At 48.0% G+C, this 15872-nt stretch overlaps 1 protein-coding gene and 1 long non-coding RNA gene across 2 annotated transcripts in view; one reads left to right on the top strand and one right to left on the bottom strand.

Moving 5' to 3' along the window:
- The window catches only part of LOC138521828 (vesicle-trafficking protein SEC22b-like), a 55478-nt gene extending 53798 nt beyond the window's left edge, over nucleotides 1-1680 (bottom strand). Inside the window, exon 1 of the mRNA XM_069634948.1 lies at nucleotides 798-1680. Coding sequence (XP_069491049.1) covers nucleotides 798-872 — 75 coding nt within the window. The 5' untranslated portion in view covers nucleotides 873-1680. The remainder of the gene's footprint in view (nucleotides 1-797) is intronic.
- Nucleotides 1681-1740: 60 nt separating this feature from the next.
- Nucleotides 1741-8832, top strand: LOC138521829 (uncharacterized). Its single transcript, XR_011283137.1, has 2 exons — nucleotides 1741-1904; nucleotides 8325-8832. It is a non-coding gene; the product is annotated as an uncharacterized lncRNA (long non-coding RNA).
- Nucleotides 8833-15872: the final 7040 nt, after the last annotated feature.

Below are 15872 nucleotides of genomic sequence, written 5' to 3'. Positions count from 1 at the left end.
AATCCACAACACCTCAACATAATGCCTTCACCATATGTCTGCTTATCGACTAGGCCACATTACAACCTAGCAAATAGCCAGTAGACCCTATCTGTGGGGATACTCATGTGTTTTGACTGTTCTATTTTTCAAGGAAGAATGTTTCATTTTTACAAATTCACTTCAGTGAAGCAGAAACATGCAGGGGAACCCCACCCCTAATCTCCATGTAACCCTGTAACCCAACCACCACACACACTAGCCCAAGTAAATCATAACATCTGCACCTTCTTTACTGATACATATTGTATTGGAATTTCTTTGCAATGCTTTTTGGGTGTGGTGTCTCTTCTGCATCGAAAGCACCGTGTACCTGTGTGGGAGCTTAGTCACTCACTCAAGTTAGCCACAATATCAGCATTCAGTTGAAGCAGTCGACCAAGCGTCAACTTATCCTCCAGGAAACACCACCTCACCCACTAGACCATGTCTTCGCACTAGACTCCATCCCAACATAGCCACTAGACCTTGTCGCGACCTATGGAGAACGTTCAGTGCTGGCGGGTCTTTAACCAGATGTTACTAGTATGGCACACATAGGTGCTCTTCTGGCTCCTGTGTCGCAGGCTGGGGTCACCATGGGATACTGAACCCAATTTTTTTTAAGGCTGTATAGTAACACTCCTTTTACCTGTGTGTCTGTTACAGTGTTGGGGCTCAGTTCCCCAATATCTAGTCTGATTGGTAGAAACTCCCACTCTCTTCCCTGTAAGAGTCCAGAACCCCCCCCCCCCCCCCGCATCTCCCCCCATGCTTACCTGCTCATTCTCCTGCATGGAGGCAGCCAGCAGGAGACCGTCCTGCACGCGGGCGATCATGGTCAGGACCACCATGTTGGGCGAGTTGGTTGATGGCGGGCGGCAGCAAGGGGTGGGGGGGATCAGGTGCTCCTTTGTCGGGGTCGCCCTGGGGACGCTGGAAGAGGGGGCAGTAGGTGGGGGTGGTTTGGGTGTCAGGGAGCTGCTTTCCCCTCTGGAGTCAGGGGGGTACTCGGTTCAGGAAGCTGCTAGGATTTCTGGGGTCAGGTGCTTCTTGGGTCAGGTGGATCCTGCAGGATTTAGGTCTGTTCCAGGTGGAGATGTCCCCAGTCACTAGTTATTCTTCTGGGTCAGTCAATGGTTATCATGAGCCAGATCCTGATGTCCTGTTAATCATTAGGTATTCTGGGGGCCCTGTTATTTATCTAGGTGCCCCCCTCCCTTTTTGTCCGGGAGTAGCCTTACACCCGAGCACCTGCTTGCTAGGGGTCAATACCTGTTGTCCTCTTGCAACCCCTCCTTGCTGTGGGTCAGTCCCTGCCTATCCTGACACCTGTGTTCCGTCCCAGGGGGGGGGGAGTCATTACTTGTCCCGAGTCCTTTAATTGCTCTTTTCGGTCAGTGGCCTGTTGTCCCGGCTGAGTGCTAAATCGTGGTGCCCCGGGCAGCAAGATGAGGCGCACGGACCCTGCAGAGGTTCTCTCCCGGATCCACTCCTCTAACTTTCTGACGTGGCTCTGGACAGCGCAGCAGTACCGGCAGTCTTCGGGAGTCTTCGGGAAAGCGGCGGAGATGCCCGAAGGCAGAGGGGTGGGGAGGTTCGGCAATCTTCGGGAAAGGGGCGAGGGAACTGCGCAGATCTCCGAAGGCAGAGGTGGGGAAGTTGGGCAAGCCTCACAGAAGGCGACGGGCGTGACGTCACAACCCCTCGCTCCCATCCCCTGGAACAGTGGGCGGTGTTGGGGGTGCCTTCCCTAAATTCCGAGGAAATGCTTCGAAGATTTGGTCGTGTCTCGCCAGAAAATGGTTTAGGATTTCCACCGTTCTCCGAGACAAGGAGCGGGTGGGGTTTGCTTTGGTAATGTTTCCACAAGACGATCGTTTTAGGTTCGTAATGTTTTAAATTAAAAGCATAGAATTTTTAACTCCCTGCGCGCGTTTACACCTGCAGAGGGTTACCTCACCCTATCCAAGATGGCCGGCCCAGCGATGGACGTCAAAGGTCAGAAAACGTACAGTGCACCCGTGTGGCATAGTGGTTTTCCACGGTGGTGAAAAAAGTATTACGTGTTTTCCAACAATACGTGTTTAACTATTGGTTCTTTTTAAAATTGTTGTGGAAATATACCAAACTTTTTTCGTTGCACATACACATTTACACAAATTTCGAATGTTAAAACAACACTTTTCTAGTTATTCAGCTCCTCCATCTTCCTAAAAGATGTGCCCCTTGTCCTTCTAGATAGGGTGGCCAGATTTAAAAAGTAAAAAACCGGGACAAGGCCACTAACATAAACGTAGGACAAACTCTTGAACGTGTCTGTCAAGGCACTACACTTCAGTAGTGTTTGAAGGAGAAGGGGGTTTAAGTGTTACTGTTCAAAGAAACATAATTAATTCATCACAAACTAACACTATCTTCAGTTGTAAAATGTAGCATTTCTTCTGCGCGATTGTGCATTCCTGCCTGCCAACTATAAAGACCTACTACAAAAAATCGGGACCACTGCAATTTCCAAGGGGAACATAATCTTGGGAAAGGGGGACAGAGCACCAAATACTGGGACAGTCCCAGGAAAACCAGGACGTCTGGTCACCCTACTTCTAGATGACCTGGTGCATTCCTTCCCTAACACCTTGGGCAAGGAAAGATTTGATCAACCTTTTCAATCTCATATTCTTGATCGCGGGGACAAGGCATACATGCCTATATTTGAAAATCAAAAACCCTGAGAATGATGCCATGCCCATAGCCACACAAGACTCTGCCCAATTACACAGGGCTCCGCCCACATGTCAATAAGATAATCTATATTGAATGTGTGATCGGCTATGTGCACAGAACAGCATCACATGGAGTTGTGCCCTCAAAAAACTACAGTGCCCTTTTGCATTTGGAAGCATTACACTAACCCACATAAAGGCATTTTCGATAACCTGTGCAAGCAGGTCTTCTCAGCTGCAGGCAAGGGGTCCTCCAAACATCATTTTAAAATGCGCACCCACACACCATTCCATTCGGAGACGGCCTTCCAGCCTCTAAGTTGATTCTGGGAATATACCCCTGGTTTCCCCGGAATAACTACAAGACTATGAATCCCAGAATGCAGTTCAGCATAGCTCTCAACCATTTGTGTCACAAAGGCGGGTGAAAACACCTGATTTTATTTTTGGCTGGTGAGAGGCCCATTAAAACGAATGGGCGTGCAGGAGGCTTGGTGGGTGAGTCAGCTGTTTACAAGGCGCGTGACACCTGCCAAAAGCGTGTGTGTTGAGAGCTATGCGTTCAGTCATTTCACACTGGTATGCATCTTGTTATGCAGGACGTAAATAAAATGTGCAATGTCTCATAAAGGGTGAAAACATTGTTATGATATCAACCAAGCAGACACTGCACAGACTAGTATGCATTATTAGTGCTGTGTTTACTTTAGCGTAGGTGCAGATTAGGTGGCTTTTGAATGCAAAGCAGCCTATCCCAGTGAGCTGTGGCGTGACAGAGAAATGGGCCATTCCCACACGCTTGCCTGTTTATGCCTGCAATAAGAGGTGCCAAATGGGTTACTTAAGATTAACAAAGAGAATGAGGGACAATGCCTGCAGCCTGTACTCCTGCAACATCTCTTAAACATTTTATCAAGCCCTTGATCAGCGCTTCCCTGGCAGGAACAAATAAAAGTAACCCTTAGTTAGAAAATCACAGACAATTTAAAAAACACTCTTTTCAGGGATGCAGCTGCGGCAAGTGCCATCATAGCCGCTTCAGTGTTTACTGCTCCAGCCCTTACGCATCTCAGAGCGCAGCAACTCTGGGTCTGCTGCGAAAACCCAGAGACTGCATGCTCTTCCCCGGAGACCCATAGAAGAACTTGAAAACCCTTGCCTCTCGGATAAACCCAGAGGTTAGTTATGTATGGCGCAAGGTCGGGAAAGAGTAGAATTTGATGTTGTTGGACTGTTCTATTCCCTTCTGTGATTACTGCTTTCCATATTTTCTCTCTGTCGCAGACGTCTGCTAACTTTAACAATAACATACGTGCCAACCCCCCAGATTTAGGCGGGAGACTCCCGATTTTTAAAATTGAAATATCTGGCTATTTTGTTCTGTTTCCCACCTAAAATAATTATAACCAGAATGCAATCCTATGGGAAAAATGCATTCTCCCGATTGCTGTGGTGAAATCTCCCTCTCAACGGCTCCCGAATGTTGGCATGTCTGCAACAAGCAGGACTTTAAGTGGGTCAGGGTTAGAAGGTGGAGAGCCCTGGCAGTCTCCTAAAATTGCTAGTGATCCTGGGCCATACCTGCCTACATTTGAAAATCAAAAACCCTGAGATTTATATCCCACCCATAGCCACACAAAACCCCACCCACATGTTAACATAACATGTTCAATATATGTGCGAATTAAATAAAAACAAAGCAACTACATTATATACAACCAGTATTTGAATACTAAAATAATGTAACCTTAAGAGCATGGCTAGTGGACAAATCTCTCTGCTAATATATGTAACTGTTTCCTTGAACAGGTAGCAAACTTTACATATAAATTGGCATATATTAGCAAAGTTAATGTCTTTTCTCGTCCTGTCCCATGTGTTGCTGTGGTTAGGGAAAAAACAACCATGACTTCAATAGGTTTTGAGGAGAAGAAAGTCTCTACATGGGCACTGTATATTAGTTAGAACATGCTATGATTAATGAACTGTATTTGTCATCTGATGTCCAGACATATACACACCCTATCTTATTGCTATTAAATTAGAACAGCTCTATAAATTCAATATATGCGGGTAAAAGTTCCTCCCCCACCCCAGTAATAAAAATCAACAATGCGCTGTAATTTCATTTCATTTGTAATAATAGCAATATTAATAGACAGGGTGCCTGATCCCACAACGCGCCCCGGGTGGATTTTCTGCATTCGCGTTTTTTGTTCTTTGTTCCTTCACATTTTGTAAGTGCAGCAGAACCACGGGGATTGTTGTTTAGTATGGAAATTGTAAGTGCAGTTGTTTCCAAATGACAACACATCAGGAGCAGCCGTGCCTTTAAGCCCAGGCAGAGTATGCAGATCAAAATGGCACAACATTCGCCCATGTCATTGTCTGTGAAAGATCATTATAGACTTGATGAGCTGTCCTACCTTGTGTGAGTCTGTATATTAAAACACACCCAGGCTCTCCTCATGCCTTTCTACAAAGATCGCTGTGGCAAAATGACAAACTTCACTGACTGTGCCAGCCAGCCGCAAAGGAGACGCAGCAACTCTCTGCCAGCTACTGGGAAAACCCAAGGACTCCACGCTCTTCCCCGGAGACCCAGAGAAGAGCAGAAGAGCATAAAAACCCTGAGTCTCCGGGCTAAACCCAAAGGTTAGGCAGGTATGGCCTGGGCCCTGCCAGGGCTCATATAAGCCAGCGCACAGCATTGAGCGTGCATGGAGCTTTCGGCTGTCGATGTGATGCTTGCGCATCTGTTGGTTGGGCAGGTCTGAATCATTTCTCTTTCAGATTGTCCACACCAAACAGATGCCCAATCATCACACCTGCATCCTAAAGCGCTATATGGATGTGAATGCTGAGCCTGGTGTGGGTTCAGGGGCGCACAGCAGTCATTGCTTTTGTGCGCTGCCTGCAGGTGGATGGGCACTGCTACAACTACAAAACAAAGGGAGAGGAATCGGACAAAAGCAATGCATACATGCAATAGTGATATTTTCTACTGTCTCCCAGTATAACCCCAATGCAATCCTACAGGAAAATTACATTCTCAGATTTCAGTGGTGAAATCTCCCACTCAGGCTCCAAAATTTCGGCATGTCTGGCAATGAGCGCTGCAATCATTGCTTTTGGGCACTGCCTTTGCCTATGTTTTGTAGTTGTAGCACCAGGGTTCCCCCTGCAGGCAGCCTTTGGACTGATGCAGCAGATCAGCAGTATCCCAACAGATCTCAGTCCAAAGGCTGCCTGCAACAGCTAGTGTTGATCTGCCGCATCAGTCCAAAGGCTGCCTGCAGGAGGGTCAGAGCGGCTACAACTACAAGACAAAGGGAGAGGCAGCGCACATATTGCGATGAGCTTCTGGCCTCACCATGGTCCCAACCCTCCTTGATTACACCCCCATTAAGCCATGCACCTTTTAGAGCCCACCTCAATTTCATTCCCCACTTAAAACACTGACAATAAGTGTTGGTCCTGATTGAATCCCTCGTTCTTTAACAGAAATGTGCCTCTTGATTTGATGACACTTGTCCACCTAAATGGGATTATCTACTATCTCAAGTTTCTCCGGAAGCCAACTGCAAGCAAAAGCAACTGGTTCATCTCCTTTCACATAAGGAGGAAGGCCGACAACCCTGATTTGTTTCGCTCTAACCACATTTTTGAGTTATAGAAGTCTTTGGGCCTCATTACACGGTAGGCGTTATGTATTTAACATTACCGGTAACAGAATACCGGTAACGTTAAATCCCCAGGCGGATTACGACCCGGCTCACTGCTATTAGCGGCACCGCTAAGTACGGAGCCACTAATAGCGGGCAGGCCGCGTGCGCGCGACCCTCCATCCCGTAAATTACGCCATGCCGCTATTAGCACAGCATCACAAGGCTAGTGGACATGCCAATAGCGGCATGGTAAATCCCGCCAAACCACTTACCGCCATGGTGCTAATACCGGCATCGCGAACCACACGTTAAGAGAACTGAGCAGTGTTCCCACCTGCCACAGGTGGACACAATCAGCACAGGTGGAGGCAATGGAGACTGTGGCAGCTCAAAAGGAGCACACCACACCCCTTCACACACCCTTCCCACACCAAGATGGTTCCTATACTAGCAGCATTACATGGGCTGGAGGACATGATTGCAGCACAGCTGCAACAACAACAGGCAGCACAAAGGAGACGCAGGAGGAGGAGCAGGAGCAGGAGGAGGAGGGCAAGACAGGCACAGCAAGCACTACCACGGCACCTAATCATACCACAGAGGCACCCACCAATCCCCAGGATCAGAGCCAGTCCATTTAACCTAACCCCTGAGCAGATACAACCCTGTACCGTCTGGACCGGGATACCATCACCAGCATCGTGGACATGATACACAACAACATTGTGAGCCTCATAGACATCAGAACTGCCATCCCCCCGCTACTAAAGGTGGTGAGTGTGCTCCACTTCCTGGCCACAGGCACCTACCAACATACAGTGGGCCAGATGCATGGCATCTCACAACCAGTATTCTTCCGCACGCTGAACCAGGTACTCGATGCCCTGCTGAAGCATGCACCTGAACACATATCCATGCCACGGACTGCCCAGGAGATTGCAAACACAAAAGTTGCCTTCTATTCACTGGCAGGCATCCCAAGTTGCATCGGGGCCATCGACTGTACACATGTGGAATTGGTGGTCCCACATCACAATGAAGTAGTCTACCGAAACAGGAAGCAATTCCACTCCATCAATGTCCGAATGGTATGTGACGTCAACAAGATAATCACACATTGCTGTGCCCGATTTCCCGGATCAACCCATGATTCCATGGTCCTGTGGAACTTAACTATCCCACGCTACATGGAGCAACACACCGGACAACGTTCGTGGCTACTTGGTGAGCAGCAGGGCAAGCACATGGCAGCGTGATTGGGGGGGGGATTCATACTCCAACTGGGTGTGGCTTGCCGTCTGTCACATACAGATGTACGCCAATGTCCATCTGGGAAGGTCGCAATGTACTTGAGATGAACCGACATGCAAGTATAAGCCACACAACACAGATGACATTTCAGGTCTAGTAACATTAAACATCCATCCACATACACATTGCACAACATTCCACGCCACAAAATACAAAAATTTCACACATGCCATCAAGATAGTCATCCTGAATTAGTCCAGCACAACATCAATAATGCAATGTGCCCTATAATGCATGCAAAGGCATCACCCCTAGCCATAGCATTTCACCACGCACCTATACCACCACCAAAGTGATGCCTCTCTGCATGGCAACATCAATGTTGGAATGGCAGTACACCAGCAGTGTGGAACCAAATCTGCCTGGGCCCAGGGACACCTAAGACCTCGCCTCACCCAGGACATGTCAATTACTGTTGGAGCCATTAATGGGGCATGTCTACTTGCAGGGTCGAGCTCACCCTTGCACATTGCTGTCACACAGACCATCTGCATGTATGCTGTTAATTGTGTACTTGAATCACAATGCAATGTCAATTTGTGTGATATGAACAGGCCGCTCTTGAGGTGAACATTAACAGGACCCCGTTCGTTCCCCCATACAGGTGATGCAGGCTATCCCCTGAAGAGCTGGCTCCTCGCACCTGTATGGAACACACAGAACAGGCACGAGGAGGAATACAATCGTGCACATACCTGTACCCACATTGTGATCGAGCAGACTTTTGGCCTTTTGAAGTCACGGTTTAGGTGCATTAGCAGGTCTGGTGGCGCTCTCCTGTATGGACATGAGAAGGTGGCCAAGGTCACCATGGCATGTGTCATGCTGCACAATATGTGCATCAGACGGAATGTGCCACTGCCCCCCACTGACGTTGAAATAGAAGCACCTGATGAGGATGATGATGGTGATGAGGACGGAGGTGAAGGGGATGCAGGTCTTGCAAGAGGGGATGGGCAGGAGGGACGTGCTGTGAGACAGCATCTGATCAACCAAATATTCTGAGGAACATGTTTTCGTACTGTCACATGGCTATGGGTAGTAATGCACTGGTGTATGTTTGGAAGCACGCAATGGACCCTGTTGGCAATAAAGTACACAAACACAATGAAGATGTCCAAGCCTGTGTTTTGATCAGACACCAGTGTATTAAGTACCGGAAAGGTGAAAAAGTGCAAGTCCCCAAACATCCCACCACCCTTCTCCCCCACCCCCACAACAGACCCATAACACCCTTCCCCCCACCCCTCCCAAAACAGACCCATAACACCCTTCCCCCCACCCCCTACAACAGTTCCTCATGTGTGTGCCATGTTTGCGTTGGCCCATGCACGCAGAGGAATCGCCATTAACCCCCTATTGGCCATTGTCTGTAGCAGCATTTGGAGGATGGCCAGCCGTGCGCCTGGTGTTGCGTGTTGAGCGGCGGAGGGGCTTGTCTGTCTTGAGCCTGAAGATGACGATGGGGCAGACTGTCCTGGTTGTGAGAAGTGGCGGTCCATTTTGTCAGCCATGCGAGTAAGGACCTCCCTGAGCCTGGATATCTCGTTACACAGCCTGTCAGTACAGGCGTCCATCCTCTCAGTGGAGTGCCTTGCCGTCTACACAATATCCTCCCTGAGATGGGCAGCCTCCTCAACATGCTGGCCAACCAGCACAGTCAGTCCCTGTTGACGCTGCAGGATGGTGGTCAGATGGAGGGCAGTGCTGGCTGATGGTGTACTGGATGCTGTACCCTCAGATGCATCCATTGCAGCAGGTGAAGCCACCATGGGGGACATTATGGCTGGATTGTTGTCCTCAACAGTCACATCAGACCCAGGTGTCTGGAATGGTGCTGGCTCTGGGGTCCTAGGGGGGCTTGTGGTGTGCATCTCCATTGGGCCAACTATAGTGTCCTCAGGATCAGATAGGGGGGCAGTGGCGGCTGCCTCACCAGCGGAGCTTGCCGCAGCTGATAGTGGGCCTTCGGTGGCTGGTATTTGTGCCTGTGGGTTCACTTCCAGTGGTGGGGCTGCAGTATGTGGTGCAGCTACATCTGCCCTGGCAGTGGCACTCCTACGATGTTTCACGCTCATCAGGTGTGACCTTCCCCCTTTGCCCCTGGATGTTGTGGGGGTGTCCTCCGAGTCCTGTGCCCTTGGCCTCTTACTCGTAGCTGGTGCCTGGGATGCATTAGCGGCATCCTCACCATCTGTATGTGAGCCTGTCAGGGACAATAAGGGGGATGGCATTGGTTGCGTTTCAATATACTTAATGCAGATTACATAAATGATGCAGTTGTGGCCATTGGGACTTAATAGTTGTGGATGCAGGTGATGTGCCAGTTCAGTGCCTCATCCATGCATGATTGTGTTTGGAACTTGTCTCTGGTGATGTGATGTGTGCGTGTTTGGGTCTGACACTGACATGGTGAGGGATGGATGCATGTGTGGATGTGTGGCCATGCATGAGAGGAGTCTGTGCTCACATATGGGGGGAACAGTACATTCACATCGCATCCTGTCATGTGTACACTCACCTCCATCCGAAGTGGTACCCACGCCGAGCTCCGTGTTGCCTACTCCCTCAATGGATTCCACAGCAATTAGGTTTCCACAGGTCTCTTCCCATTCTTTCAGTCTGATGGGTGAACCATCTCCACCTGCACTGGCAATTCGGTGATTTTCGGCAAGGATGCCCCTCACCCGCAGTCTGAGGTCGTCCCACCTTTTCCTGCACTCACGCACAGTGCGGGTGCTGGTGCCCACTGCACTGACTTTCACTGCCACTTCTTCCCAGATGGCTTTATTTTTTGAGTAGTGTCGACCGCCGCATGTTATTTGCAAAAACAACATCAGCATTCTCAGCCAGGGTCTGTGTCAGCATGTTCAATTCCTCTGCTGTAAATTTCTCTTTGGGCCCCTGTCAGTGCTTTTTTTTGAAAGCCTTGGGCATGTTGCAGGTGTCCAGGATGATTTTCAACTGCTAACGATTCCAAACAGGTCCAGGGGGCAGAGGATGGCAATGGATTGTGTTTTTAAAGATGGCCGCCGTGCTCTTTCCCGTTCCTGTGCGATGACGCTATTTCCGGTTCTGCATTTTAACGGTCACCGCTAATTGCGGTGACCGCTATTTGCATGCAGCAGGAGGGGGAAGGTGCAATCTGCACTTTCGTCGAGGGTGGTAGGTGACTTTATTGGGTCTTTAACTCAATGGCGGTAGGGGGTTTACCGGCATGGCGCTATGCTCGTGTCCGCATACTCGTAATGGTACGTTATTAGCGCCCTCTTGCGAGGGCGGACACGTTGATAGCGCCATGCCAGTATTTTGGGGTTTTTAGCGCACAACGTGTAATGAGGCCCTTTGTCCCATAACCTTGTTTCCTTTGATAGCTGTTCCCAGTGCTTCAGTTCTCCCAGTTCTTTCCCCATTTGCTTAACTGTCAGAATTGTCTGGCACCTTGTCGGCCCAGATCTGTTGTTCTTTGTGCCAAAATAGAAGTTTTAGATTCCAGTTGTGCTACCTTTTTCTTACATTTGTGAGAAACCAGAAGGTGTCGCACCTGCTAGTCCCCGGAGGTCTCTCTCACAGGTGGCCAGGGCACAGCCATCACCTTTGGATCCAGACCCTGGGGGTGGGCCAGTGCAGGAGTATCACCTGGGTACGGGGTCTCGGGGAGTGAACACCTAATGGTGAGAAACTGTATCCCCCCTCCCAGCACCACCTTTACCCCATCCTACCCGGTAAGATATTTGGGAACTTTACCCCTCAGCCCCCACTTAACCTTCACGAACACTTTCAACCGGACAGCCCGCACTGGGAGAAAACAGACGTACACCCGAGCATTGTACTTGACATGTCCCACTACTATGGTCAGGCAATTACTGGTAACCACTCACACCTGACTTCCATTAAGCTTCCCCACACGGATAAAAAGGGGAGCTCGAGAGCACACTCTGAGTGAGGCAAAGCACACAAAGGAACAGCGTTTGTTCAGACAGCAGCTGAACAAGGGGAGAAAGCCGGCAAACCAAGGAGGGTGCGCAAGGAGGGAGATGCCCTCGACCTTTCTGGCGAGAAACTGTTACTTTCCAGAATCCTTCAGATTAAAAAGCATACGGCCAGGAAACCAGATTGAAAAATCCTGCATTGTGTGTCGGTGATACCCGGGGCCCTCCTGCATGGCTGACCAAGTCGGGGAGGAGCAGCAGCTGCCGTGGTACTGTCCTTAGCTCCAGGATCAAAGCAGCAACACAGCTGGTGAGTTGGGGAGACCGATGCAAGACTGGTCTGTGTTGAAGTCAAGGTTGCAAGCGGCAACATTGTATAAAGAGGTCAAGAACAAAGATTTGTAACGCGGGTGATGATGTGAGTAAAGCTTAATTGCTGATGGATGGCTGAACGTTAACAGAGAAAGATATAATACCAGTGGCAGTGTGGTCCGGCACCACCAGTGTGCTCAATCGAAGGTCTGTGTGAGGTATACAGCCAAGAAGTGGCAGAAGCGAAAGTAAAAGATGAGAATGAGAAATGAAGTGAATCGAAGTGGTCCTGTGACGGTTTAAGCAAAAATCCATTGCACAATCGAAAGTCTTCAATTTTTGATACAAAGAGGAAAGCTTGGAAAGCGAGATTATGTGGTCCGAGCCCGAACGAGGGAGACCAATTGTGAACATTGCGCTTAAGGGGTCAGAGCGAGGGAGATCCTTGGTCCGAGCCCGGTCAAGGGAGACCAATTGTAAACATTGTGCTTAAGGGGTCCGAGCGAGGGAGATCCTTGTGAACATTGTGTTAAAAGGGGGTCCGAGCCTGAAGGAGGGAGACCCATGGTGAACAGTGGACCCAAGAACGTATGAATGTGAAAATCCTTATAAAAAAAGAACTTTGGTACTTGTTTGTTACTTCAGGCCCTCTGCAATAAGAGACTTTTATTGGGAAAGAGACTTTGGCCCAGAAGGCTCTGATACCTATGCTTTGAACTATATCCTTGTGGAAGAGTAGCCAGAGCGTTTGCGAAACTCGAGCATGCCGCCTTGTCCCGTGCTGAAAACGTGGGGAAGGGAAGCCAACTGCTCAACTATCCTGTCATATCATTTCTTGAACACTTCTTTGTGTATACATAGTTGTCCCACACCATTTGTATTTAGAAGTAAGGATTGGCAATAGGTTTATTAGTATAGGCCCTTAGACTCCACTACGACTGCGCTATTAGTATTTAATGGTCGTAGCTTGTTTTCATCCTTAGATTTAGGGTTAGAAAGGCGTTCAACCAACCCATTGAAGTTCAATAAACACCCTTGAACTGTGATCACTTGTGTCTGTCTTCACTGTTTGATACCATGCCTTCCTTACAGTCTCTCAAATATGTTCTCCAAACTAGACTTTGGTGTTTCCTATACAACCTAATGTAGCCATTATGCAGGGGTGTAAATAGGCAAAAACGTTGGAGGGGTGGGGGTGTGGGGAGGCTAACCCTTCAAATGTTGGGAGAGGGGTGACATTCTGAGACTGTTGTGAGGGGGCAAACCCATTTGTGTTGGGGCATCCAACTCCTTTATAGCTTCCAATGAGACTATTCTGTTGCAGCTTCAATGTTACAAGCAGTTAACTCCCCCTTCGTGTCTGAAACCACAAACTTAAAGACTGGTGTAAGAATGAACAGTCTCCTTACTCCCTTATCCTTCCTATCACTCTCTTGACATGCAAGTACTAACACCCCATCACGATTTCAATTGCCTAAAAATGAATGCATACGAATGCAGGTACTAAAAATTAAATGTTTAATATTAGTGGCTGCCGGGCCTTTGTTTACTGTGCAGCCCCACCGTTTGTCTGTGCCCTGTTCTGTCCTGGCACAGCTCTGTAGGTCAGCCAGGTCAAGTCACCATAACCCAAAATTTAGGTGGTCAGGGGTCAATCCCAATAGGCCAATGGTTGTTGCGCCACTGCCCTGGTATCCCATGAAGAAGGGAGCTGTGGGGATCCTGGACCCATCCTTTTAGTTTTTCTTTTATTAACTGTTAAAGTAAAATCACGAGAAAGCCACTGACATTATTGCCCAGGGATCGAGTAGGTTAATTACTTGAAGGCTACTTATGTAATGAAAAGTTTAGTCCCTTGGTTTGGTTGGGAAGCTACTATTGCTTAATTTTACAAATGTTATGGGTGGGTTCACAGATGGGAAATTGATACTTAATGTTTATACTAAAGTGTTATTACATTGGATGAATGCTTCTTCTGAGGGTTCGGTGTACATTACTATCATGCAGAGAAGTGGAAACAGTGGTTTGGATGCTCTCCCTTTCCCTCTAAAACAAATCTTTGAAAACCTACTCCTATGTTGGAAAAGGGATTTGGGTACTTTGAAGATACTGTGAGCTTCCAAGCTACTTTATGCAGACCATACACAATGTGAGATTAGTATGTTTTTACAGGTTTATGGTTTGTTGCTGTACTGTTTCTTGCAGTCCCTGGTATGGTTGCCAAACAAAGTTGCCAATGTTCGGACTGACATCAGAATATCCCCCCGAACCCCACAATGAAGAAGGCTCTTGGCGATGGCTCGAAACAAGTTTGCAATAATGCTATCTTTTATTATATTTACTATGTTGAGGCCTCTGACGTGGATGGCTTTGCTCTTGTTTTGTTTTGTCTCACATGTAAAAATGAATCAAAAGATAACTTTTGTTATAGTGGAGTTGGAATTTTATTACTATGAGATGGTTGTAGAGGTTTCCTTTTCCCACGCATCATGTACAGACAGCATTCTCCGCCCCAGAAGGGACTGCGCATGTGCAGACACTTGGCATGCGCAAGGACAGATATATGCAAGGAGGTGCTGTACGCCCTACGCACTGCTCCTTAACGGAATTTATTTGTGCATATACGGAGATCAGAACGACCAAACTATTGCACAATACACCTTACAAACACAATGCTTCGATCTGGAGTTTATTTATGGATACTAACCATAACAGTGTGGGCAAATTGGCATAAAACAACGCTACTCAACAAAACAATGAGCAACGTGTGCAAATAATGCAGAACACCTCCCCATTGCCACCTTTTCTCCAAAGAGGACAACCACAAATTCAGTATAGCCAATGTAGAACCAAGTTTCACGTGTACACAGAAGATGACGCTAACAACATGGCTGCAAGGGAGCTTTGGAATGGAAGAACAAAGAATATTTAGCGAGCTTACCAAGGAATGAACTGTCAGCAGATGAAGTTGAAATATATGCCGAAGCAATCAAAAGATCTGATAAGATATTGGATTCCAAAGCCAACATACCCATATATAAGCTGAACGTCTACACAAGAAAACAGAATAATCCTGAATTACTCAACAAGCACTCAAGGAGTCACCCATATCATCTTACTGCGTGAGTTCAAAGACGCCGTGGACGTTATGCTTAGCAACATGTAAGAGTACACCGCAGAAATGAAACACTCAAGAAAAATGACTCCAAGTTCAGGATATCGACTTGCTGCATCATCTATAAAGCAGTCACCCTCAAGTGCTACCTCGTGGAGAAACTCAGCATCTCTGAGGGACAGCACACCACTAGAAGCCAGGACACATGCAGACTTCAATTCTGCTACTGCAAAAACGGAAGGACCAGAAAACGAGCCTTATCTGCCTATGACCCAAGACTATGGAACCTCATCCCTGTCAGCATCAGGCTCTCCCCCACGCTCCTACAATTCAGAAAAGATCTCAAGACCCATCTCTTCAAGGACCCTCTCCTCCTCAACACCTAGGCCATCGCCTCACCTCCTGTGCCACCTGGCTCGCTAGACGCTGTCCACCCGCCTCCCTGTACAGCTGTACCCCTCCTCTGTGCCTCCCTGCATCCTACCCCAGCTGTATATCTGTTCAGTTGTTACCTGTGAAAAGAGCTCCGGTAAGCATCTGTACTGTTGTATACCTCTGTAAAGCGCTCTGTTGCGTCACAAGAAATTATGTTTACCCAATACATAAAATGAGCAAGAATACAGCATTTTTGTTTATTGCTGAAGTAAGACCTTAGTGAGATGAGTCTGGGCTTGCAAAGTCTTTAAGATTATGCTAAACGTGCAGGTGGAGCAACTTAGTTTACCTACTAGACCTAAGAGAAATACACTCAGCCCATTTCAACAGATGACAATAAATGTAAATGAGCTTTCTG

The sequence above is a fragment of the Ambystoma mexicanum genome, chromosome 13, assembly GCF_040938575.1.
Source record: "Ambystoma mexicanum isolate Mex_15411 chromosome 13, UKY_AmexF1_1, whole genome shotgun sequence".
NCBI lineage: Eukaryota > Metazoa > Chordata > Amphibia > Caudata > Ambystomatidae > Ambystoma > Ambystoma mexicanum.
This window is presented reverse-complemented; position numbering and strand designations above follow the sequence as displayed.